Source organism: Cetorhinus maximus, chromosome 1 (assembly GCF_964194155.1).
Source record: "Cetorhinus maximus chromosome 1, sCetMax3.hap1.1, whole genome shotgun sequence".
In the NCBI taxonomy this organism is placed as follows: domain Eukaryota; kingdom Metazoa; phylum Chordata; class Chondrichthyes; order Lamniformes; family Cetorhinidae; genus Cetorhinus; species Cetorhinus maximus.
The window spans coordinates 97,977,237-98,002,952 of NC_135879.1; the positions used below are offsets into that span (position 1 = coordinate 97,977,237).

Sequence of the window (25,716 nt, forward strand, 5' to 3'; positions counted from 1 at the left end):
CTTTTTGAGATGTGTATAATGGAAGCATGCACCAGAATAAATCTTAAAGTCCAATTTCCAATATAGTAGAGATTTATTCCTAACTGAAGGAAACCATTTAAAAAGTAGAGGAGGATGCAAAAAAAAACTCCAATAATTTAAAATGTGAGCAAATTTTAAGTATTACAATACCATGATTCTTGAGCTGTAGATCTTCCACCAGGTTTTGCAGGCCATCCAGTTTATTCTGCAGTTTTTTGCAGGCCTGCCCTGCAACGTCCATCTGGTCAGTATCTGAAGGGATAAATAGGCCGAGAGTGCATTTATAACCTGATGATTTGATAAATGTAGGCTGCCGCATTTGCTACATCACAACAGTGACTACACTTCTAAATGCATCAGTGCCTGTAAAGCACTTGATGTCTTGTGGTCATGAGAAAGGTGCTATATAAATGCAAGTCTTGGGTACTTTCCCCACTATAAAGGCATCTCAGCAGAATTTGAATCACTTTTAGCTAAGGAATAAAATGCTTTCTATTGAATAGTCATCAAATCTAGCTAGAATGATTACTGAAAATCATTATTAGCAATTCTCATCTCCATTTAAATTGTCAGTATATATGTCACTATGCTGGGACAAATGATACAGGAACAGGGAAGAGGTCTTGATGAAAGAGTAGTGGGAGTTAGGCTCCCAATTAAGAAGCAGGACCTCAAGGGCAAGAATTTCTGGATTATTGCCTGAACCGTGTGCAAATTGGTATTGGAGCAGACCGATCAGGAGAATAAACGTATAGCTAAAGGGAGGACTGGGGGGTTCCTTTTTCATGGGATACTAGCCCCAGTTCTGGAACAGAAAGGGCTCCATCTGAACCAGGATGGGATTCATGTCCTGGTGAAAAGGGTAAATAGGGAGGCGGCAGAGGCTTTAAACTAGTAAAAGGAGGGGGAGGGACATACAAGAAACATAAGCAGCCTAAATAAGCAGAACCGGGCAGGAAAGCTTATGAAAGAATTTAAAAAAGGAGGATATTGATGGCAAAGGAATAGTTATAGAATGGGAGTGAACAAAGATCTGGAGGTTGTTCAGAGGAGGTTTACTATATTGATACTTGGAATGAGTGGGCTGTCTTATGAGGACAGGTTGGACAGACTGGGCTTGTTTAGAAGTTAGGGGTGACTTGATTGAAGGATATAAGATCTTGAACAGTCTGGCAAAGTGGGTGCGGAAAGGATGTTTCTTGTGGGTGAGTCTAGAACTAGGGGGCACTTTTAAAATCAGGGGTTGCCCTTTTGGGACAGAGGAGGAGAATTTCTTTTGAGGATTGTGACTTTGGAACTCACTGCCTTAGAAGGTGGTTATCGAAAGGGTGGAAAGACCCTTGAGCAAGGGAATCAAAGGTTACTGGAGGTGGATGGGAATGTGGAATTTGAAACACAAACAGATCAGCCATGATCTTATTGAATGGTGGAGCAGACATTTGGGGCCGAATGGCCGACTTCTGTTCCTATTTCGTATGCATGTTTTTGTATTTAAGTGAGAAAAATCCTATTTGAAAATGTCTGTATAGCAATGCACATAGTGTCTGTAATAAAAAGATAAGTAATTGTGTATTGGGAGGAATTCGACATAGTAAGAATTACTGAGATGTGGTCTCAGCAAGATGAGGACTGGGAATTAAACATTGCAGGGTATAACATTTAGCAGAGATTGATGGGGTAAATGGTCAGCAAGACAAAAATAGAATCCATGTGGATAAAGATAGAGGATCAATCAAACTAATAGGGTGTAGTCCAGAGATCACCAGAGTGGAAGAAATATGCTGATTAGGGAATTGAGTTTGCGGGGGGGAAATTAAATAAAACATCATGGGGGATTTCAGGCTACCATATTATGAATTGGCCAGAAGAGGTAGGTAAGGGGGAAAAGGGAATGGAGTTCTTACAATGTGCACAGGACTCCATTTTAACTCAATATAGAAAAAGCACAACAAAGGGAAGACTCACTAATGGATCTAGTAATGGCACATGAACCACTACAGATAAGTAGAGGAACTTCTAGGTAATAGTGACCATAATATATTATGCTTTTAATAGGAGGAGGAGTACACAACTTGGTTTTCATCACACTTATCAGATTTTTTAGAGGCTGAGAGTAGAATTTGAAAATAAAATAGGCAAGTCTCTTGGCAAACAATGGGACATATTTGAAACAATGTTCAATAGAATGGAAGAAAAATATATTCCATTAAAAGGGATGAACAAGCTAAACACTAGTGGGATCCATGGAAGAATAAAGATATAAAAGACAATTAGACTAGTAATCCAGAGACCCAGGCTAATGCTCTGCGGAACCAGGTTTGGATCCTGCCACGGCAGATGTTGAAATTTGAGTTCAATAAAAATCTGGAATTAAAAGTCTACTGATGACCCCATGAAACCATTGTCAATTGTCGTAAAAGTCCATCTGGTTCACTAATGTCCTTTAGGGAAGGAAATCTGCCATCCTTACCTGGTCTGGCCTACATGTGACTCCAGACCCATAGCAATGTGCTTGACTCTTAACTGCCCTCTGAACAAGGGCAATTAGGGATGGGCAATAAATGCTGGCCTAGCCAGTGACACCCACATCCCATGAATGAATTTTTAAAAATTTAGCCTTAGGAAAGAGGCATATGTTAAGTACATATCACATTCTCTCAGACAGTAGAGGAGTGTATGAAGAGATTGGAAGAGAAGTTAAAAACAATTAGGAAGGCAAAGAACAACTAAAATTATTAAAGAACACAAAGCAAAATAGTGAAATGTTTTACATTTATTTCAATTAAAGGAAGACTGTGATAGGAATAGGACCATTAGGTGATAGGATAGTATCACCAGTAACAGAGATAGTAAAATAATTATTTAATATTTTTGACTTGGTATTTACAAGGGAGATAGAACAGGTAGACATGATATTGAATGATGTAATGAGAGGAATATTTAAACAGAAAATAGAACCATCTCGAACTGAGAAATATGATGAATAGCATGGATTTCAAAAGGGAAAATCTTGCATGATCAAACTTATTGATCTTGTTTTGAGGTGGGGAGAGTAGACAATGGGCCTTCAATAAGGTGTCCTATAATAAAGTAATAAGATCAAAGACCACATATTAGGAAGGAGTGCAGAAAAGTTGGGACTGTTTTCCTTGGGAAAGAGAAGGTTAAGGGGAGATTTGATAGAGGTATTCAAAGTCATGAAGGGTCTGGACAGAGTAGACAGGGAGAAACTGTTCCCATTGTTGTAAGGATCGAGAACCAGAGGGGACAGATTTAAGGTAATTGGCAAAAGAAGTAACGATGACATGAAAAACTTTTACACAGTGAGTGGTTCGGATTTGGAATGCACTGCTTGAGTGTGGTGGAGGCAGGTTCAATCAAGGCATTCAAAAGGGAATTAGATTGTTAGCTGAAAAGGGGGAAAAAAATCTATTAGTTTGTGTGTGGACGTCACTGGTTAGGCCAGCATTTTTTGCCCATTCCCTAATTGCCTTTAAGAAGGTGATGGTGAGCTGCCGCTATGAACTGCTGCAGTCCATGTGGCGTGGTTACATCCACAGTGCTGTTGGGGAGGAAGTTGCAAGTTTTTTCCCAGCGACAGTGAAGGAACAGTGATATATTTCCAAGTTAGAACGGTGAGTGGCTTGAAGGGGAACTTCCAGGTGGAGGTGTTCCCATGTGTCTGCTGCCCTTGTCCTTCTACATGGTAGTGGTCATGGGTTTGGAAGGTGCTGTCTAAGGAAGCTTGGTAAGATCCTGCAGTGCATTTTGTAGATGGTACACATTGCTGCCACCCTGTATCGGTGATGGAGGGAGTGAACGTTTGTGGATGTGGTGCCAATCAAGTGGGCTGCTTTGCCCTGGATGGTGTCAGGTGCGGGGCTATGGGGAAAAGTGGCACGAGGTGAATTGCACAGACATGGGTTACAGCACAGCCTATTTGGTCCATTCTATGATTCTTGGAATGTGGAGTTGGGGACAACTGGCAGAATGGATTGCTAACTAGCTTCAAGACAGAAAGTAGAGTTTGTGAATAGTGGGTAGTTCTTCAGCAGCAGAAGGTGGGAAGTGGTGTTCCACAAGGATCAGTGCTGGGACCACTGCTGTTCACAATTTACATTAATATTTTGGAATCAAGAACACTAAATTCACAGATGACACCAAATTTTTTGGGGGGTGTGTGGTGGGGACTGGAATAGTAAATACAGAGAAGGACTGCAACAAATTACAGGAGGACATTAATAAAACTGCAGAATGGGCAAATGATGAGCACATGAAGTTCAACACGGATAAATGTGAGGTAGTACGTTCTGATAGGAAGACTAGAGAAATCACTTATTACATAGAAGGTGTAAGTCTAGGTAGGGTAGGGGAACAAAAGAATCTGAGTACAAATACATCAATCACTAAGTTGCGCCACAGGTTAGCAAGGTGGATTTCTTACAAAAAAGCAAGCCAAGCATTGGGTTTTACTTATACAGGGATAGAATTGGAAAATAGGGAAGTTATGCTATCAAACCTTGGTCAGACCAGAGTATTGTTTGCAGTTCTGGTCGCCATATTCTAAAAAGGATATAGAGGCATTGGAGATGGTGCTAGAGATTAACAATGATGATACCAGAAATGTAGATATACACAACAGGAAAAGATTGACAGGCTGGATCTTTTCTCCTGAAAAAAAGGATGAGGGGGTGACCTAATCTTTAAAATTATGAAAGGTTTTGATAGATTGGATGCTTGGGGTGAAACGTACCTAGAGGCCATAATATAGTCACCATGAAATGCAACAGGAAATTCAGAATAAATTTTTTTTTACCCAAAGAGTGGTAAGAATGTGGGACTTGCTGCTACAGGGAGTGGTTGAAGTGAATAGCATAGATGCATTTAAGGGGAAACTAGGCAAGCATATGAAGGAGAAGGGATAGGTGGTTACAATGGCAGATTTAGATGAGAAAAGATGGGAGGAGACTAGAGTGGAGCATAAACACTGGCATAGACTGGTTGGGCCAAATAACTTGTTTCTGTACCATATATATCCTATGTAATCTTGTGTATTTAGAGAAAAAAAAGTTCCAACTAACTTGGCTTAAACTTATTTTTATACTCTGTTCTATTTAATCACAACCTTAGTTCCTCATTTTGGAAGATACTTTTCTGCTGCAAGTTTCTTGGGCACTCTGGTTCAACAATGGTGAGGCTTTTAATGTAATTTTGCTAGTGGCACTCATCTACTCGTGTGTTTTTAGTTTGGATTCGAAGCTTAAAGTTTTGAAATCTTGCAATCTAAACTGACAACTGATGTGATTTTTGAGCCAACAATTCATGTTGTTGATATAACCAATTAATACATTTGTCTGATACTTTTGCTCCCTTTAATTGACTGCAGATGCTAACCTTATGTTGAAAGTTAGCTCTGCAAAAGCAAACCAAAAGTCAAACAACAAAAAGTCAAATGCCCCATCAAGGCTACAAGAAGGAAAAGGTTAGAATAAGTTTTAGTGGCTCCCCTTTTCTCTCATGGGGTACACAATTTCTCTTACCGTGACTTTGGAAGTGAAGTTCATTTTCTGAATATGGTGCTGACATGTAGCTGGTCCTTGAAGTGCACAGGTCATCGAGGACCGAGGTTTCCCTTCTGTGTTCACATAATGAGCCAGTTAGCAAGGAAGATACAGGTGATCTCTCTGACGGACTCTGACGCCTGGGGGAGGAGGTGTAACATGGACCACCTACCTGTAATGAGTGGTCTGCTGCAGGGAGAAAAACATTTTTTATATTTAGCAAAATGTAATTGGGTAATTGAAGTATATAGTTAACTATCACTAGATGCATCAACATGAGTTGCTGCCATTAGATCAACTGAGAACTGATCTCTATGACTAATCAAAGTGAGTTATTGCACTTGTGCACATCTTTATTTTATGTAACTGAAGTCATGGGTTCAGTCCTGCTTGCTTTTTCAGTTGGTCAACAGACTTGGCTGAAGTCCCATTTTAAATGTTGCAATAGTTAGGTGTAAGCAAACGTTTGTGCGTATAAGGCTTTCACGTAGGAAAACGTCCCAGTGCGTTTAACAAGCGTGAAAATCGGAAAAATAAATTTATCTTGTCATGGGAAATCTTGTTTTGGACCGATGTTTTACTGTTGGTAAATTGATTTTCTAGCATCTTTTTTCAATATGGGCTTTTCATAAAAATGTCCCATGTAAATCCGCTGCCTGAATTAGTGTTTTGTGCCTCTGAAGGGTGAAGTGTAGACCTCAGCTAGCAAATGATCAGCTCAATACCTTCAATTCAACCTCTTGCTAACAACAAAGTTAAGATTTGTGGCGAAGTCCACAATATTAGAGGGATGACGGGGGGAGAAATTTAATTAAAATTGAACCTTGAGCGTATTGTTGCCTCTGCCCATCTTTCCTGGAACTCCATATTTGAATCCCTCCAATCAGGTTCCTGATCCTGCCACAGTACCAAAACAGCTCTTATCAAAATATAAGTAACATCCTGTGTGATAATGGCAAAAGTAAATTATTCCTCCTTTAATCTTCTTGAGCTGCCTGCAGCCTTTGACACAGTTGACCACACCACCCTCCTCCAGCCACCCCTCCATTTTCACCCAACTGGGCGGTGCTACACTCACCAGGTCCATTCTTACCAACCTATTTGTAGTCAGAGAATCCCTGCCGTGACTTCTCTTTCTGCTCCTGCACTTTTAACTGTGGTGTCCCCTAAGGATCCATTCTTGGCTTCCTTCTAATTGCTAATTGACATGTTGCTCCTCAGTGACATCATCCGAAAACACAGTATCAGTTTCCATGTGTATGCTGATTACACCAAACTTAACCTAATCACCACTTCTCTCGACCCTGCTACTGTCTCCACATTGTCAGACTGCTCGCCAGTCATCCAGTACTGGATAAGCAGAAATTTCTCCCAATTAAGGATTGGGAAGACTGAAGCCTTGCCTTTGGTACCCACCACAAACTCCATTTCCTCACTGCTGACTCAATCTGGCAATTTTATGAGGCTGAACTAGATTGTTCACAACCTTGATGTCATAGTTGATCCTGAAATGAGCTTCCAACCATACATCCGTGCTGATACTAAGGCTACCTGTTTCCACTTATATATGGCCCATGGCTCAGTTCGTCTGTTGCTGAAACTCTCATCCATGCCTTTGGTACCTCTAGACTTGACTATTCCTATGTACTTCTGCCCAGCTTCCCACATTCTACCCTCCGTAAATTTGAGACCATCCAGAACTCTGCTACCCTTCTAACTCGCACCAAGTTCAATTCAACCATCATGCCTTTGTTCAATGACCTATGCTGCCTCTCAGTTAAATAATGCCTTTGTTTTAAAATTCTCCTAATTTTCAAATCTCCCCCACCACCCCACCATTGCCTCACTCTTCTCTGCCTCTACTCTCCTCCAGCCCTACCACCCCAGCCCCCACAACCTGTTGCTGAGGGGCAGCACGTAGATTAGAAATTGGAGGGAGCCAAGGATCGATCCTTGGGTGGTACCACAGTTAAAAATGCAGGAGCAGAAAGAGAAGTCATTCTGCACTTCCAAATCTGGTCTCTTCTGCATCCCCAGTTTTAATTGCACCATCATTGGCAGCTGTGCTTGCAGCTAAAATTTCCTCCCGAAACCTCTCTGCTTCTCTTTTCCTTTTTTTTACCGCAGTCCTTGGTCCATAGCCCTGCAGGTTAAGGCACTTCAAGTGCATATCTAAGTATTTTTAAGGCAATCCTTAAAACCTCACTAAGCAGCTTTTGGTTATCAGCCTTAAGATGTCCTTATGTGGCTTTGTGTGAAATTTTGAAATGCCTTGGGGTGTTTTACTACATTACAGGTAGTGATAGTCTGAACATTACAATGAAAGCTGGAAGTGAGGGAAGAACTTGGAAAAATATTGCTGGAGTGTTTTCAAACTGAAAAGGCTGTGCAATAAATGCTGTTAGAATGTTTTTTCAAAGGGAAACTGGCCGCTTGAACTTTTGGGACAAGGACAATTCTAATCATTATGCTAATCATTGTTCTTTCTTGCAGTTCATTGTGTTGAATATATGAAGTCATTGTTTTAGCTTGCACGATTCTACTCTTGATTGATGACAAAATATTACATACCTCCATAAAGCTCAGTGGGATAGTTTATTGTAATTAGCTTCATTAGACCTGACCTGTGTAAACTTTAAAGTTTGGCAGGTGTGTTTACACAGTGCTGGTTTATAACACATCCTTTTGGCATGATTAGAAGGAAGGGGAGGTATTTAAAGAGCCAAACATAAGTATTGAACAGAGTAAAACAGATAATCATGGCTTGAGCCAAATAGAACTTGTACTACTTCAGCCATAAACAGGATCTGAATTAAACTGGTTTGCTCTCCTACCAGGTAAGGTAGAGTAGCTCTGTCATAAAGGTGCCTCAGATGGTATCGGAAGCTAGACTTGCTTTGCCATATGTGCAACAAATTAGTAGGGCTAGTGTCAAGAAAACGTCATATTTTCCCTCTGTTAATAACCCTGTCATATTTCTTATGTACTGGAAGACAAGCTGTTGGGGGTTCGTAAATATGGTAATTGGTGACGGCAAGTGTCTAAAGCCAAAAGCAAGAAGTGGTTTTGATATGTTAATGAACCAAGAAGAACTTCAATTAGTGTTTTACATAAAACAATAACAGGAGTAATTTTGAATTGAGTTGTTTTAGTTCAAAGGAGGACGTATGCAGGTTGTAAAAAAAGGTGCAAGTAAAAAAGGTAAAATAGGGTAAGTTTAAGTTTCTTTTAAACCTAAGAGCTAAAGTAAAGCATCTAATCAATTCTGGGAAGAAAGCATTTCTGAAGAGACTGGTGAAGACAATAGAGAGATCAAAGGGAAGGAACACATTTAAGGAAATACTGAAGCCCAGGCTGGGGTAGCTGTTTTAGATCTCCCAGAAGACAGCAGGATAGCTGGTCATAACTCCCAAAAGACAGTGTGAACAAGGCCAAACCAGGAGAACCAGGTGCTGTCAGCCTCAGAGGACACCCCAAGGAAAAAAGGCACTGTGTGGTAAAAATTACTGGAATTCTATAGATTTTGAAATCTATAAGGATAGTTGCTGAACGGAAAAGAGGACGGTTGGCTCTGAGGGTAGTTAAATTAAAATCTTGTGGAACTGTTTTAAAGTACTGTTTACTGTGTAAAGCCATTCTTGTATTTAAGTGTAACTGTTTTGTTCCCTTTATTCTTTTAATAAATGTTTACTTACTATAAAATCATCACAAGGAGTTGGGAGCTTCATTTCCTGATTTCAGAACCTCTCCTTGTACTATACAAATTGCAAAATCCGTTTTGGCAGCTGTTTCAAGTTTCCCTCTGGGATTTGGGCAGCTTGGCATTTACCATTAGCCACAACAAAGCTGGGCTCTTTGCGGGATATTAAAAGAGTAATTCCTTGATTTGCTTGGAATTGGTGAATTTAAAGACGAGGGTGAGCAGTATATGGTTACCAGGAGTGGTATTGCGAGCTTTTAAAGTGGGAGACTGCAAAATGGCTTTAGCAGTTGCTAAGACTTGTCTGGGAGTAGAAGTTATAACTTTGGATGGTTTACAAAAGGTAACTAAAGCTAAGTTAATAGAATTGGCAGATAAATTACAATTAGGATTACCTACAGGGGTAAGGAAATCAGACATAATTGAGGTAATAGCATAATATTTGAAACTGGAAGGGATACCTGAAACTAGTGAGTCATAGCTGGAGATAGTGAGGCTTCAGTTACAAATGAAGAAGCTTGAATTTGAACAAGCAAAGGAACTGAAGAAACTTGAATTGGAAGTAAAAGAAAAGGAACAAAGAAGGGCATTCCAAACAGAACTGGCAGCAAGAGAGAGACAAGACAAGAGAATGAGAAGACAGGAAAGAGAATCAGAAATGGGTTCTGGGTTCGAATCCCACCATGGCAGATGGTGGAATTTGAATTAAATAAAAAAACAATCTGGAATTAAAAATCTGATGATTACCATTAAACCATTGCCAATTGTTGTAAAAATCCATCTGGTTCACTAATGCCCTTTAGGGAAGGAAATCTGCTGTCCTTACGTGGTCAGGCCTACATGTGACCCCTAACCCACAGAAATGTGGTTGACTCTTAAATGCCTCTGAACAGGGTATTTATGGATGGGCAATAAATGCTGGCCTAGTCAGCGATGCCCACATCCCATGAATGAATAAGAAAAGTAACAGAAGAAATATCTGGGGAATATGCTGCAGTGAAGAAGGCTATTTTGAGTGCCTAGGAGTTGGTTCCTAGGAGAAGGTGAGAAAACAGCCTGGACAGGCTTATATTAAGTTTGAAAGTGTCAGGTGGATCAGGGCATTAAAAATAGAGGGAACCTATGAAGCCCTTAGAGAAGTAATTCTTTTGGACTAGTGGATAGTGTAGAGGATAGCCATAATCTCCAAAATGATATAGTTGGGTTGGTGGAGTGGGCGGTAAAGTGGCAGATGGATTTTAACATGGAGAAGTGTGAGGTCATACATTCAGGGAGGTCAAACAGTTACAGGGATTACACAATAAATGGGATTATACTAAAATGGGTAGATGAAGTGAGAGATCTTGGCCTACAAGTACACAGGTCCCTGAAGGCAGCAGTTCAAGTAGACAAGGTTGTAAAGAAGGCATATGGAATGCTCTCCTTCATTGGCAGAGGTATAGAATATAAAAGTAAAGATATAATGTTGGAATTGTATAAAACACTGCGAGGCCACAACTGGAGTATTGTGTGCAGTTCTGGTCACCACATTACAGGAAGGACGTAATAGCTCTAGAGAGAGTGCAGAGGAGGTTTACAAGAATGTGCCAGGGTTAGAAAAGTGTAGCTATGAGGAGAGATTGGATAGGTTGGGGTTATTTTCCTTTGAACAAAGAAGGCTGAGAGATGACTTGATTGAGGTGTACAAAATTATGAGGGGAATAGATAGAGTGGACAGGATAAAATTGTTTCCCTTGGAGAATTCTAGAACCAGGGGACATAGATTCAAGATAAGTGGCAGAAGGTGTAGGGGGGACATGGGGAAGAACTTTTTTATGCAGAGGGTAGTGGGTGTCTGGAATTCGCTGCCCAAGTTGGTCGTAGAGGCAGAAACTTTAAACTCTTTTTAAAAAGTACCTGGATCTGCACCTTAAGTGCTGTAAGCTGCAGGGCTATGGGCCGGGTGCAGGAAGGTGGGATTAGAAAGGGCACCTGGGTGTCCTCGGGCTGGCATGGACAAGATGGGCCGAATGGCCTCCTTCTGTGCTGTAACTTTTCTATGGTTTAGTAGTAAGAACCCATGTGGAGGAACAAAGGGTTAAAATTGCTAGGCAGGCAGTAGAGATAGCAGATGATCATGAGCTGATCCATTACTCAAAACCTTTTTGACACCCTTTTAAATCTGAGAAGGATAAAAAATGGGAAGGTGAGAGGAAGGTAGTTAGTCAAGAAAAACAAGAAACAGCTGGAGATTCTAAGGAGATTTCACCATTGACTAGAAAGGAGGGTGCTGAGAGTGGAAGAGATATAAGAAAGCTTAAATGTTTTCATTGTAATAAGATTGGCCATACAAAGTCAATGTGCTGGGGGTACATAGAAAACCTTTTGGATTAGTAGAGACTATGAAAGGTGCTGTAAAGTCGGCGGTTTTAGAAGAGGACAAACAGGTAGCATTTATTCGAGCAGAAAACCAAGCACCAGTATTAGCTGAAGGTGTGAAAATAGGTTCCCAGCCTATTCAAAGGAATGCTGAAAGGCAGGTTGCAGACATGTTTAAAGATTTCATCTGTGAGGGAAAAGTCTTTTCATGTGTACAAGGTGGAGTTGGCAAAGATATATAAATTTTAAGGGATACGGGAGCTAGCCAATCCTTAATGTTATGGGATAGTGATATTTGTTGGCCAGAGGGAATTTTGCAGGAAAAGGTTTTAATAATGGGAATTCATGGAGAAACAAAGTATTCCTTTATGTATGGTGAATTTGAAAAATAGCTTGAAAACAGGTAAAGTGATTGTAGGAGCAGTGGGAAAATTGCCCATTGCAGGGGTTTAATTTATTTTAGCTAATAATATAGCTGGGTCACAGATTTTAATTACACCTACTGTGGTTGAACAGCCTATGGAAAAACAATCCACAGTGTGTTGCAGGAAGAACATCCTGGTTTGTTTCCAGACTGTGGTAACACGATCACATACTCATAAGTTGAGACAGGAGGAGGAGGAGTCTAGAAGACAGGGCAAAGAGACTGAAGTGCAATTAGCTGATACTATCATTGATAAGATTGTTCCGAAAAAGAGAATGGAGGAGAAGTTAAAAGCAAAGAACTGCGGATGCTGGAAATCCAAAACAAAAACAGAAACAGAAATACCTGGAAAAACTCAGCAGGTCTGGCAGCATCGTCGGAGAAGAGCACAGTTGACGTTTCGAGTCCTCATGACCCTTCAACAGAACTAAGTAAAAATAGGAAAGGGGTGAAATATAAGTTGGTTTGGGGGATGGGGGTGGGGGGGGTTTGTTGGGACAAAAAGCCAGTAATAGGTGGAAGATCTCCAGAGGAGATGAGGTCAGTGACAGTCCTGGAAACAATGGTTTGATGTTCAGTGGTGGGGTCATGGTCCAGGGAGAAGTAGGAGGAAGTGTCGGTGAGTTGACGCTCAGCCTTCGCGAGGTAGAGGTCAGTGCGCCAGACAACAACAGCACCACCCTTGTCAGCGGGTTTGATGACAATGTTAGGGTTGGACTTGAGAGAACGGAGTGCAGCAAGTTCAGAGAGAGACAGGTTAGAATGGGTGAGAGGAGCAGAGAAATTGAGACGACTAATGTCACGCCGACAGTTCTCAATGAAAAGATCAAGAGAAGGTAAGAATCCAGAGGGAGGGGTCCAGGTGGAGGGAGAATATTGGAGGTGGGTAAAAGGATCCGTTGAACGGGGGGAGGACTCCTGCCCAAAAAAGTGAGCATGGAGATGAAGGCGGCGGAAGAAGAGTTCAGCATCGTTCCGACCCCAAAATTCATTGAGATGAGGGCGTAAGGGTATGAAACTGAGTCCTTTGCTGAGCACTGAACGTTCAGTGTCGGAGAGGAGAAGGAGGAGAAGTTAGTGAGTAGGAATTCAGAAACTGCAATCTTGGACTATGTATCAAAGTTCAGGGAAAGATTGAACACAGCATGTGAATTAGCTAAAGATCATTTAAAAATATCACAGCAGGTGATGAAGACAGAAGCAGGTGGGAAGGCAAAGACTTGTAGCTTTGTAGCTGGGGAAAAAGTTAGTTTTGTTGCCAGTATCAGGCGAACCATTAAAAGCCAAGTTTAGTGGGCCTTACCAAATTGAAAAGAAATTAACTGAAGTGAATTATTTGAAAAGAACTCCAGGTAGAAGAAAAACCCAGAGGGTATGTCGTATAAATATGCTCAAAAAGTACTTTGATAGGGAGGATAACCAAAATGAAGTAGTATAAGTAGTGGTGAATCAGGAAAAGGAATTAGAGATGGAAGATTCTGAAATTGACTTTCCTCAAATTCAATTGGTCCATGGGGAAGAGCTGAAAAATCTGAATGAAATACTGCGTTACCTTCCAGATAAGAATCGAAGTGACTTGAGAGAGCTATTGCAGTCACACAGAACTATCTGTGGGAATAAATTGTGAAAAACAAAGGTAGCTAGCTGTACATGATGTAGATGTGGGGAATTCTATTCCAATCAAGCAATATCCTTATGGGTTGAATCCAGTAAAATTATCACAAGTGAGAAAAAAAATTTAATTTATGCTCAAGAATGATATTATTGAGTTGAGTTGCAGCAATTGGAGTTCACCTATTGTGATGGTACCGAAGCCGGATGGAACACAAAGGCTGTGTGGATTATCGAATGGTAAATGCAGTGACGAAAGCGGATTCATATCTTAATCCACGTTTGGAAGACAATGGGAAGTGGGACAATCAAAGTTAATTACAAAGATTAATTTGCTGAGAGGATATTGGCTGGTACCTCTATCGGAAAGGGCAACAGAGGTTTCAGATTTTGTATCACCAGATGGACTTTATCAGTTCAAAATCATGCTGTTTGGTATGAAAACTACCAGAAACCTTCCAGAGACTAACGAATAAGGTTATCGCTGGACTGAGTCACTGCTGTGTACACTGATGATTTGGTGATATTCAGTCAAACATGGGAGGAACACTTACAGCATCTGGGAGAACTATTCGATCTGGTGGTGAACTTGGCTAAGAGTGAATATGTGAAAGCACAGCTGACATATTTAGGCCATACTGTTGGACATGGTAAGATGGCCCCACGAGTTGTAAAAATAAAGGCGATTGATGAGTTCCCAGTGTCTTCAATGAAAAGGGAAGTTTTATGATTTATGGGCATGAGTGATTTTTACAGGAAGTTCGTGCCAAATTTTAGCAGTGTGGTTGCTCCATTAATTGAAATCTAAAAAATGAACAAGATGTTCAGCTAGACATCAGTGCCAAAATGCATTCAAAATTCTGAAAACTGTGTTGACAACAGCACCAGTTTTAACAACACCGAATTATGCCAAGCAGTTTAAATTGGCAGTTGATGCAAGTGATGTGGGTATTGATGCTGTATTGTTGCAGGAAGATGACACAGATATTGAAAAGCCTTTGGGATATTTTTTAAAGAAGTCATCAACAGAAATACTCAACCATTGAGAAGGAAAAACAGAGTTTGGCATTGGCATTGCACCATTTTGAAATTTATGTTGCCCAGAATTCATCAGAAACAATTGTTTACACTAACCATAACCCATCCAGATTTTTGGAAAAGTTCTGAAACCGGAATGCGAGACTGTTTAGATGGAGTCTATTGTTGCAACCATTTAACTTGCAAATTATACATGTGGCTGGACGAGAAAACCTAATTGCAGATGTATTATCATGGGTTTAAGTTGTAAGGAAGATTGGATATGTGAAACCTGGAAAAAAGGACTGAAATGGACTCTATTTTTACTGAAACCTTGGGTATATTATTATGTTAAGGCATGTATTTTATAATGTATAGTGTATAGAGTTAAGTAGTAATTAATAGTAAAGAGGTTGAGAAAATTAAACCATCTTTTTGAATGATGATGGTTCATTTTCTAAAGGGGGAGGTCTCAAGAAAACAAAAAATTGTAATATTTTTCATCTGGTAATATCACTGTCATATTTCGTATGTAATGGGAGACAGGCTGTTGGGGGTTTGTAAATATAGTAATAGCTAGAGTGACTGCAAGAGTCTAAGACCAACAGTAAGAAGTGGTTTTGATATGTTAATGAACCAAGAGGAACTTCAATCAGTGATTTACATAAAACAATAACAGGAGTAATTTTGAATTGAGTTGTTTTAGTTCAAAGCAGTACACATGCAGGTTGTAAAAAAGTAAAGTAAATAAGGTAAAAATAGGGTAAGTTTACTTTTTTAAACCTAAGAGCTAAAGTAAAGAAGCGTTTAATCAATTCTGGGAAGGAAGCATTTCTGAAGAGACTGGTTGAGACATGCATTTAAGGAAATACAGAAGTCTAGGTGGGAGTAGCTGTTTTAGACCTCCCAGAAGACAGCAAGATAGCTGGTCAGATCTCCCAGAAGACAGTGTGAACAAGGCCAGACCAGGAGAACAGGTCAGCCTCAGAAGACACCCCAGGGAAAAAAGGCACTGTGTGGTAAAAATTACTGGAATTCTATAGATTTTGAAATCTATAAGGATAGTTGCTGAATGGAAAAGAGGACGGTTGGCTCTGTGGGTAGTTAAATTAAGATCTTGTGGAACTGTTTTAAAGTACTGTTTACTGTGTAAAGCCATTCTTGTATTAAAGTGTAATTGTGTTTTGTTCCCTTTATTCTTTTAATAAATGTTTACTTTACTATAAAGTCATCACAAGGAGTTGGGAACTTCATTTCCTGATTTCAGAACTTCTCCTCATACTATACAAATTACAAAAACTGTTTTCAAGTTTCAAAAGCTGTTTCAAGTTTCCCTCTGGGATTTGGGCTGCTCGGCATTCACCATCACTCGTGCCATAACACTATGGATGACATTGCTGGTCAGTAGCTTTTCTGCACACTTTGGGCACATGCGAAACCTTAAAAACAAATCTACAATGAAAGCAAAATGCCCCAGGATTTCCTGCAATAGCAAAATAAGCTATGCATGCTGCAAATTTCACCATTTTGTGTGTTGATTGCCTCATTGCTAATTTACATTTTATTCAACTTGGTTCTCAAATCGGAAGCATTGCAGCCATTGTTTCCCAGCATTGACATTGTCAAGGAAATTGACTCATGCAGTTTGGGATTATTTCGTATGAAATAATTGAGTAACTCAGTCAAATCTTAATTAACCAATTCATTCCTTTTATTGTTTAACATGATAATGCAATATCCCACACTTTTGATACCAGAATGCTGCCTTTCAACATCCATAAGGAGCTCAGTAAGATATCCACCAGCTTTCATTGCATTTAACCCCTTATTGATCTAAAGATTGCTTGATGGTCTGGAAAGTTGCAATGCTAAAAAGGAGGGATTTCAAACTGTTACTAGATGTGGTTTTAAAACTGGTCACATTTGTAGGCTGATCTACGATTTCCTGCTTCAGATTGCATTGTTTTACACTGAATCAAAATTATGGTCTTAGTCTAACACTGAAACATTACCGACAACAACACAATTTAGTATTTTTAAAACAAGAAACTTTGCCTCTTAGCATATTGTTTTTCTCACCCTCCAAGTTTTTCAATGCATGGGAAACATCATATCATTTTGCCCTGGAACTATAAACTGAATGTATACCCCTTTTTAATATTGTCAAAATTAATGCAATATTCCCTATAAGGTATGAAGTAAATGTACTTCATGCAATGTTGCACTTACAATAGTCTGTAGCCTTGAATCAGCGGTCACATCAGAAGCACAGATGACATGTTTTATTTGTCTTTCTTTGTTTTGTAAAACTCAAACATAAGTGTTAAAAAAAAACTTGTAAGAAAAAGTGCTCAGGTCTATTATGGAAGAATCTACAGCAACATGTGATGTGTTTGTGCTGTGATTCTCTCCAATAATGATTAAAAATTTAGCTTCTGGTTTTGTCCCAGTTGTTTCTATTTGATGGACAATAATTTTTTGTCCTCCTTGTAAATAGTTCTTGGAGACTGACATCTTAGTTCAGCATGACCCATTCATAACTAAGCAGACAATTGATGCATTAGAGCTATAGGTCTACAGACAAGTATCTATGATGTATATAAATACAATCTGTACATAAACTAATGTATTGCTATAAGAAAGAGCATGACAATTTAAAGGACTTGACTGCTGGCTATGTTTCGGTTGTGACAGCTAGTGCTGGTCTGAGAAAGGTAAGAAGAATGAAAGCTGATTCCACATACAAACATATTAGGAAGCCTGAAATAAAAGCAAAAAAATGTTGAAAATACTCAGCTGGTCAGGCGGCATCTGTGGAGACAGAAAGAGTTAACTTTTCGGGTCATTGACCTTACATCAGAACTGAAAAAAGTTAGAGATGTAACAAGTTTTAAGCAAATTCAGAGTCAGGAAACAGGTGTGATCGAAGGGGAAAGAGCATAAAGGCAAAATTTGGGCAGCTCCTAATCAAATACAAAAAGGGAAAGAGAAAACAATGAAGGTGAACAAGGTAAAAGAGACAAACAAAAGTCCTTTCACAGAAGAGCAGAACTTCAAGGTGGACATTCTTGGGGGAGAAGTGGCAGTGAATTAAACACCAAGAAAACAAAATACCGTAGATGTGAAATAAAAACAGAAGATGCTGGAAATATTCAGCAGGTCAGGCAATATCTAGCATTTCCATTTGGCTATTTTATCTCATTCACCTTTATTGGTTTCTATTTCCCTTGTGTTTGATCTGGTACCTACTTAAACTTGCCCTTTTGTTCAACCACTCGGCCAATTTTTGTATCTCCTGGAAACTCCTTAATCATGCCCCCTATATTTAAATAGGATGTGGTGGCATAGCGATTGTTATTGGACTAAAAATTCATAGGCATGGACTACTGATTCTGAGACCTAAGTTCAATCTTACCGTGGCAGCTAGGGAATTTAAATTGTTATTTTTTTTCCAGATTTATGTAATTATCAGTAGTGGTGGCTATGAAACTACAGATTGTCGTAAAAATTCACCTGGCTTACTAATGCTCTTTAGGCCCGGCCAGGACAGCAAATTTTCTATACATTGTGTGACTCCAGACCCGCAGCATGTGGTTGAGTCTCAAGTGCCCTCTGAAATGGTCGAGTAAGCAGCTCAGTTGTATCAAGTTGTTACACAAAAGTTTAAGAGGAATAAAACCGGCAATGACTCTGCATCGTCCCTGGACATGACGTGAACACAACCTGCCCAGTCGATCCCAGAAAGCTCACTAACATCTGGGGACTTGTGTTAAAATTGGGAGCCTTGTCCTGCGGAACAGTGAAGCAACAGTTTGACATACCATACTCTCAGAATCAACATCTCAGTTTCCTCCATCACCATCCCTGGTTATGTCCTGTCCCACCAACAGGACAAACCTACCAAAGGTAGCAGCACAGTTGTGTACAGATGAGATGCAGTTACTCTTGGAGTTCTCAACAATGACTCTGGACTCCATGAAGTCTCATGGCATCAGGTCAGACATAGGCAAGGAAGCCTTCTGCTGTCTACAACCTACCACACTCCCTCAGCTGATGAATTAGTGCTCCTCCATGTTAAACACCACTTAGAAGAAGCGCTGAAGGTAGCAATGACATAGAATGTACTCTGGGTGGGGGACTTCCAAGTCCTGAAGGACATAGCTTCCAGAATGGGCCTGCGGCAGGTAGTGAGAGAACCAGTAAGAGGAAAAAAACTATTTGACCTAATTTACCTGTTGCGGTTGCACCTGTTCATGACAGTATTGGCAGGAGTGACCACGGCACAGCTCTTGTGGAGACGAAGTCTCGTTTTCATAATGAACATACCTTCCATCGTGTTATGTGGCACCCTCACAATGCTAAATGGCATAGATTCAGAACAGATCTGGCAGCTCAAAACTGGGCATCCGTGAAGTGATGTGGGCCATCAGCAGTAGCAGAATTGTATCTCCCCACGATCTGTAACCTCACGTTCTCACTCTACCATTATCATCAATCCATGGGGACGAAGCCTGGTTCACTGAGGAGTGCAGAGGAGCATGCTATGAGCATCAGTGAGCATACCCAAATATGAGGCAGCAACCTAGTGAAGCTATAAGAGAGGACTTCATGTGTGCTAACAATTAGAAGCAGCATGCTACAATTGAATAACTTATAAGGGGAGCAGGCTTCATGCTTAACCCCATCTGTAATGACGGCAGAGACCAGCAAGTGAATGCAAAAGACAATGCTGAATTGTTTGCAGCCATCTTCAGCCAGGTGTCATGTGGATGATCCACCTTCCGAGGTGTCCACGATCGCGGTGGCCTGGCTTCAGCCAATTAGATTCAGTCCATGCGATATCAAGAAACGTCCAAGTACATTGAATACAATAACATGCTGGTTGCAGGGTTCTCGGCTTCTGCTCCAGACCTAGTCATGCCTTTAGCTGAGCTGTGCCAATATAGTCACAACATTGGCATCTACCTGACGAAATAGAAAATTGCCCAGGTATGTCTTGTCCTCAAGACGAAGCACAAATCCAACCTGGCCAACTACTGCCCCATCAGTCTGCTCTCAATCATCAGCAAAGTGTCTGGTCAGTCATAACCCCCAGGATGTTGGTGATGGGGGAATTCAGTGATGGTAATCCTGTAGAATGTCTATGGGGAGGTGATTAGATTTTCTCTTGTTGGAAATGGTCATTACCTGGCTTTTGGTGGCACAAAAGTTACTTGAATGATGTCCAGGTATTGCTTGTGGGTACGGACTGCTTCAGCAGCTGCAGAGTTGAATGAAGTTTAACACTATCCATTCATCAGCAAACATCCACTTCTGACCTTAGGAAGGTCATTGATGAAGCAACTGAAGATGGTTGGGCCTAGGACACTACCCTGAGGAACTCCTGCAGCAATGCACTGAGGGTGATTGACCTCCAACAACAACAACCATCTTCCTTTGTACTAGGTATGACTCCAACCAGTACAGAGCCTACCCCCACCGATCCTCATTGACTTCAATTTTATAGGCCTCCATGATGGCACACTCGTCAAATATTACCTTGAAGGTTGTCATCCAGAGTGACATCAAGCAGCAGTTGGTCGCAAATAATTCACTGATGCTCTGTTGGGTTCTGCCAAGGCCACTCAGCTCTAGACCTCATTACAAATATTAACTAAAGTATTGAATTCCAGAGGCGAGATGAGAGTGACTGCCCTTGACATCAAAGCAACATTTGACTGAGTGTAGCATCAAGGAGCCCTAGCAAAATTGAAGCCAAAGGGAATCAGAGGAAAACACTTCACAGGTGCACAGAGGTAGTAGTGTGTAACATCGACAAGTGGCAGTGCAGCAACTCACCAAGCCTCCTTTGACAGCACCTTCCAAACCCTGTGACCTCTCCTCTCTAGAAGATCAAGAACAGCAGATGCATGAGAACACCATCACCTGCATGTTCCCATCCAAGTCATGCACCATTCTGGCTTGGAAATGTATCGCTGTTCCTTCGTCATAGCTGGGTTAAACTCCTAGAACTCCCTCACAGCACTGAGAGTTAACCACATGGACTATAGAAGTTCAAGAAAATTGCTCATCATCATCTCCTCATGGGCAGTTAGGAATGGGTAATATATATTATCCTTTCCAGTGAAACAACATCCCACGAACTAATCAAAAAAGTCAAAATTATTGAAATATAATCTGTGCCTAAGTAACGATTTATGTTGTCCCTCAAAATTTTTCCAATAGTTTCTCTCCCCGTCCACCCCAGTGAGGTTAGACTGACTGAATTGTAATTGAAATGGAAACTCCATGTAAAGCCCTTTGACTTTTCAGTGACAACCTTTCTCCCTACCCCAGTCAGTACCCAATAGGTTGCCTTGCATACATATGCTATGTCTAATTGTGCACATGTGCAGATGCAACAGCCTTTGGCAGGGCCTTCATGGACACCAAAACCCAGAGGTCTTCAGCCAAGAGCATCTTCACAGTCAGAGCAGGGATCTGCACAGCCTGCAGATTATCTCTGCTGAAACTGCAGGTGTTGCACCATTTGGGAGCAATATGAATAGTAAAAGTTTTGTAGTCGCACAATGGTATGCACAAGGGTGTATGAGGAAATGTCATGTTGTCAAGTTTCTGTTCTTTATTAGAATTATAAATATTATTTTGCACCACTTTGCCAAATTTTCCATTCATTTTTTTAATCATTCATGGGATGTGGACATCGCTGGCAAAGCCAGCATTTATTGTCCATCCATTGCCCTTGAGAAGGTGGTGATGAGCTGCCAGTCCAGGTGGTATAGACATTCCCAGTACTGTCAGATCGGTGAAGGAACCGCGATACAGTTCCATGTCAGAATGGTGCATGACTTGGAGGGGAACTTGCAGGCGGTGGTGTTTCCATACATCTGCTGTCTTTGTTCTTCTAGGTGATGGAGGCTGTGATTTAGAAGGACCTGTCCAATAGCAGTGAAGGGAGTGAATGTTTAAGGTTTTGAATGAAGTGCCAAACAAGCAGGTTGCTTTAACAAGCTGGAGCTGCACTCACCCAGGCAGGTTAGAAATGTTCCATCACATTCCTGACTGTACCTTGTAAATGGTGGAAAAGATATGGGGAGTTGGGAGGTGAGCTACACGCCACAGAGTTTTGTTAAGTTTCTGGTCAACGCTAATCCCCAGGATTCCCAGAAGGTGAGAATTCAGTGATGATAGTGTCGTTGAGTGTCAAAAGGAGGTGATTAAATTTGTGCTGGATATGTTCATTGCCTGGCACGAATGTGATTTGCCGCCTATTAGCCCAAGTCTGAATATTGTCCAGGAACAGTACATTACGGGGTGGGGGAGCCATAAGAACTAGGAGCAGGAGTAGGCAATTCAGCCCCTCGAGCCTGCCCCGCCATTCAATACGATCATGGCTGATCTCATTTCAGCCTCCACTCCAATTTCCCGCCCTCTCCCCATAACCTTTCAACCCGTTACTAATTAAAAATCTATCTATCTCCTCCTTAAATTTATTCAGCATCCCGGCATCCACTGCACTCTGAGGTAGTGAATTCCACAGATTCACGACCCTTTGAGAAAAGTAATTCCTCCTCATCTCTGATTTAAAACTACCACCCCGTAGCCTAGAACGATGTCCTCTCGTTCTAGAATGCCCCACAAGGGGAAACATCCACTCCACGTTTAGCATCTTATATACCTTAATTAGATCTCCTCTTATCCTTCTAAACTCTAGCGAGTATAAGCCTCAACTGCTCAATTTCTCCTCATAAGACAAGCCCCACATCTCTGGAATCAATCTAGTGAACCCCCTCTGAACCGCCTCCAATGCAACTATATCCTTCCTCAAGTAAGGTGACCAAAACTGTGCACAGTACTCCAGATGTGGTCTCACCAATGCTTTGTACAGATGCAACAACACTTCCCTATTTTTATACTCTATTCCTTTAGCAATAAATGCCAAAATTCCATTTGCCTTCCTTATTACCTGCTGGACCTGCACACTAGCTTTCAGCCATTCGTGCACGAGGACACCCAGATCCCTCTGCACTGAAGCATTCGGAAGTTTCTCTCCATTTAAATAATAAATCGCCTTTTTATTCTTCCAACCAAAATGGATAACCTCACAATTATCCACATTAAACTCCATCTGCCAAATTTTGGCCCACTCACCTAACCTGTCCATATCCATTTGTAAATTTCTTATTTCTTCATTGCAACTTACTTTGCCATCTATTTTGGTGTCATCTGCAAATTTAGCTATAGTACCTTCTATCCCTGAATCTAAGTCATTAATATAGATTGTAAATAGTTGGGGCCCAAGGACCAAACCCTATGGCACCCCACTAGTTACAGCTTGCCATCCAGAAAAAGACCCATTTATTCCGACTCTCTGCTTTCTGTTGGTTAGCCAATCCTCTATCCAAGCTAATATATTACCCCTAACTCAGTGTGATCTTATCTTGTGTATTAATCTTTTGTGCGGCACCTTATCAAAGGCCTTCTGGAAGCCCAGATATCCATCTACAGGATCCCCATTATCCACTTTGCTTGTCACATCTTCAAAGAACTCTAGCAAATTAGTCAAACACAATTTACTCTTCATAAAACCATGCTGGCTCTGACGGATTGCATTTTGACTTTCCAAATGCCCCATTACTACTTCCTTAATAATGGATTCCAACAATTTCCCAATGACAGACGTTAAACTAACTGGTCAATAGTTTCCTACTTTCTGCCTCCCCGCCTTTTTGAATAAGGGCGTTATATTAACATTTTTCCAATCCACTGGAACCTTTCAAGAATCCAGGGAATTTTGGAATATTATTACCAATGCATCCAGTATCTCTGCTGCCACTTCCTTTAAGACCCTGGGATGTAGGCCATCAGGTCCTGGGGACTTGTCACCCTTTAATCCCAATAGTTTGCTCAGTACTTTTTCTCTAGTGATGGTGATTGCTCTAAGTTCCTCCTTCTCTATATCCTCTGCTTTACCTGTTACTATTGGGGTGGTAGTAGTGTCCTCCACCGTGAAAACTGAGGCAAAATATTGATTAAGCGTCTCTGCCATTTCTGCATTCCCCACTATTAACTTCCCAGTCTCATTCTCCAAGGGACCAACATTCACTTTAGCTACTCTCTTTCCTTTTCTATACTTGTAGAAGCTTTTGCTATCAATTTTTATATTTTGCGCTAGTTTTCTTTCATAATTTACCTTTGCTCTTTTTATTATTGTTTTCGTAACCCTTTGTTGATCGTTAAAAGTTTCCCAATCTTCCAGCCTGCCACTGACCTGTGCAATTTGGTATGCCTTAGTTTTTGCCTTTATGTTATCTTTAACTTCCTTGCTTAGCCATGGATGCTTTTTTCCCCCTCTTACCATCTTTCTTCCTCTTTGGAATATATTTTACTTGGGTGGAATTGAATATCTCCTTAAATATCTGCCACTGTTCATCAACTGTCCTACCTTGTAGTCTTCCTGCCCAGTCCACGAGGGCCAAATCTGCCCTCATGCCTATGTAGTTACCTTTGTTTAACTCCAGAACACTAGTGTGGGGCTCAGGTTTCTTGCTCTCAAACTGAACTTGAAATTCTAGCATGCTATGATCACTCTTCCCTAGAGGATTCTTTACTCTGAGATCATTAATTAATCCCATCTCATTACACAAAACTGCTCCCTGGTTGGTTCCACAACATATTGCTCCAAGAAACAATCTCTAATGCACTCTATGAACTCTCCCTCGAGGCTACCCTTGCCAATTTGATTAGCCCAGTCTATATGCATATTAAAATCACCCATGATTATTGCCATGCCTTTCCTACATGCTCCCAGTATTTCCTGGTTTATACTGTGCCCTACTGCTGAACTACTGCTTGGGAATGTAGATTACTCCCACCAAGGACTTCTTTCCCTTGCTATTTCTTATTTCTACCCAGACTGACTCTATGTCTTGCTCTCCAGTGCCTATATCATTCCTCACTATAGCACTGATCTCTTCCTTTACTAACAAAGCTACACCACCTCCTTTTCCTTCCTCCCTATCCTTCCGAAACACTGAGTACCCTTGGATATTCAACTCCCATACCTGTTCTCCCTGTAACCACGTCTCAGTAATCGCCAGCAAATCATACCTATTTATCTCTATTTGCGCTGTTAACTCATTAGTTTTATTCTGAATGCTACGCGCATTCAGATACAAAGCCTTTAAGTTTCTCCTGTTGTCAATTTTCTCCACTCTTATATGATTCTTTGGCATTCACACACTCTGTCCCTTTCTTTCACTTTTTGGTAACAATCAGTCTCGTCACTAACCTGCACTCTTACCCTCTCCTTAAACTTTGATTTTTTATATTTTCATGCAACTGAACCCTCCCCCCCCAACTAAGATAAAAGCCAGGTAGTTTTTCCAGGTATTTTTGTTTTTATTTTTGTTCCTCCACCCCCCCCCAACTATTTAGTTTGAAGCCCTATCTACAACATTAGTTATGCAATTCGCCAGGACTCTGGTCCCAGCCTGATTCAAGTGGAGCCCATCCGAACGGAATAGCTCCCTCTTTCCCCAATCCGATTGCCTGGCAGCTTCATCAGTCCCAGCAGCGCCAGAGCGTATTTGTGGGCGCTGTTGGGACTGCAACCAGGAACAAGAAGAAGGTCCATGGATCCTGGAGCCAGGTAAGTCCACAGTCTTGGGCAGGGAGAGTTTGGGCAGGTTAGAGAGTGGGCAGGGGGGTGGTGTGTTTGATGGAGCAAGTGGGTAGGAACATAAGTGGGGGGGGGGGTTCTATCTTGGGGGCCCCAATCCGCAAAGGGCACCCCCAAAGACAGTACTCACCCTTACTTCCCACCCTTTTAAAAACATTTTTAAAAAAGCAGCCTGCCCAATTCTGCCCAACTGCCCATGCCAACCATTTTATGGCATGGCAGCATGTTATCATGTCAATTGGCTTTTTATTTAAATACGGTGGGTGGGCTGCTGATTTTGGCACCCTATTTTATGTGTCCTCCCACTGAAAACACGCATTTAAATTGCTGCATGCGGACATGG

General features: G+C 41.0%; 1 protein-coding gene across 2 annotated transcripts in view; it reads right to left on the reverse strand.

Annotated features, from left to right (window-relative positions):
• Positions 1–25,716, reverse strand: part of LOC144682046 (coiled-coil domain-containing protein 158-like) — a 200,675-nt gene that overhangs the window by 350 nt on the left and 174,609 nt on the right. For both annotated transcript variants that reach the window (XM_078544325.1, XM_078544317.1), the window contains 2 exons: positions 5,562–5,771; positions 172–273 (listed from right to left, as the gene is read on the reverse strand). In XM_078544325.1, the coding sequence (XP_078400451.1) occupies positions 172–273; positions 5,562–5,771 (312 nt within the window). The remainder of the gene's footprint in view (positions 1–171; positions 274–5,561; positions 5,772–25,716) is intronic.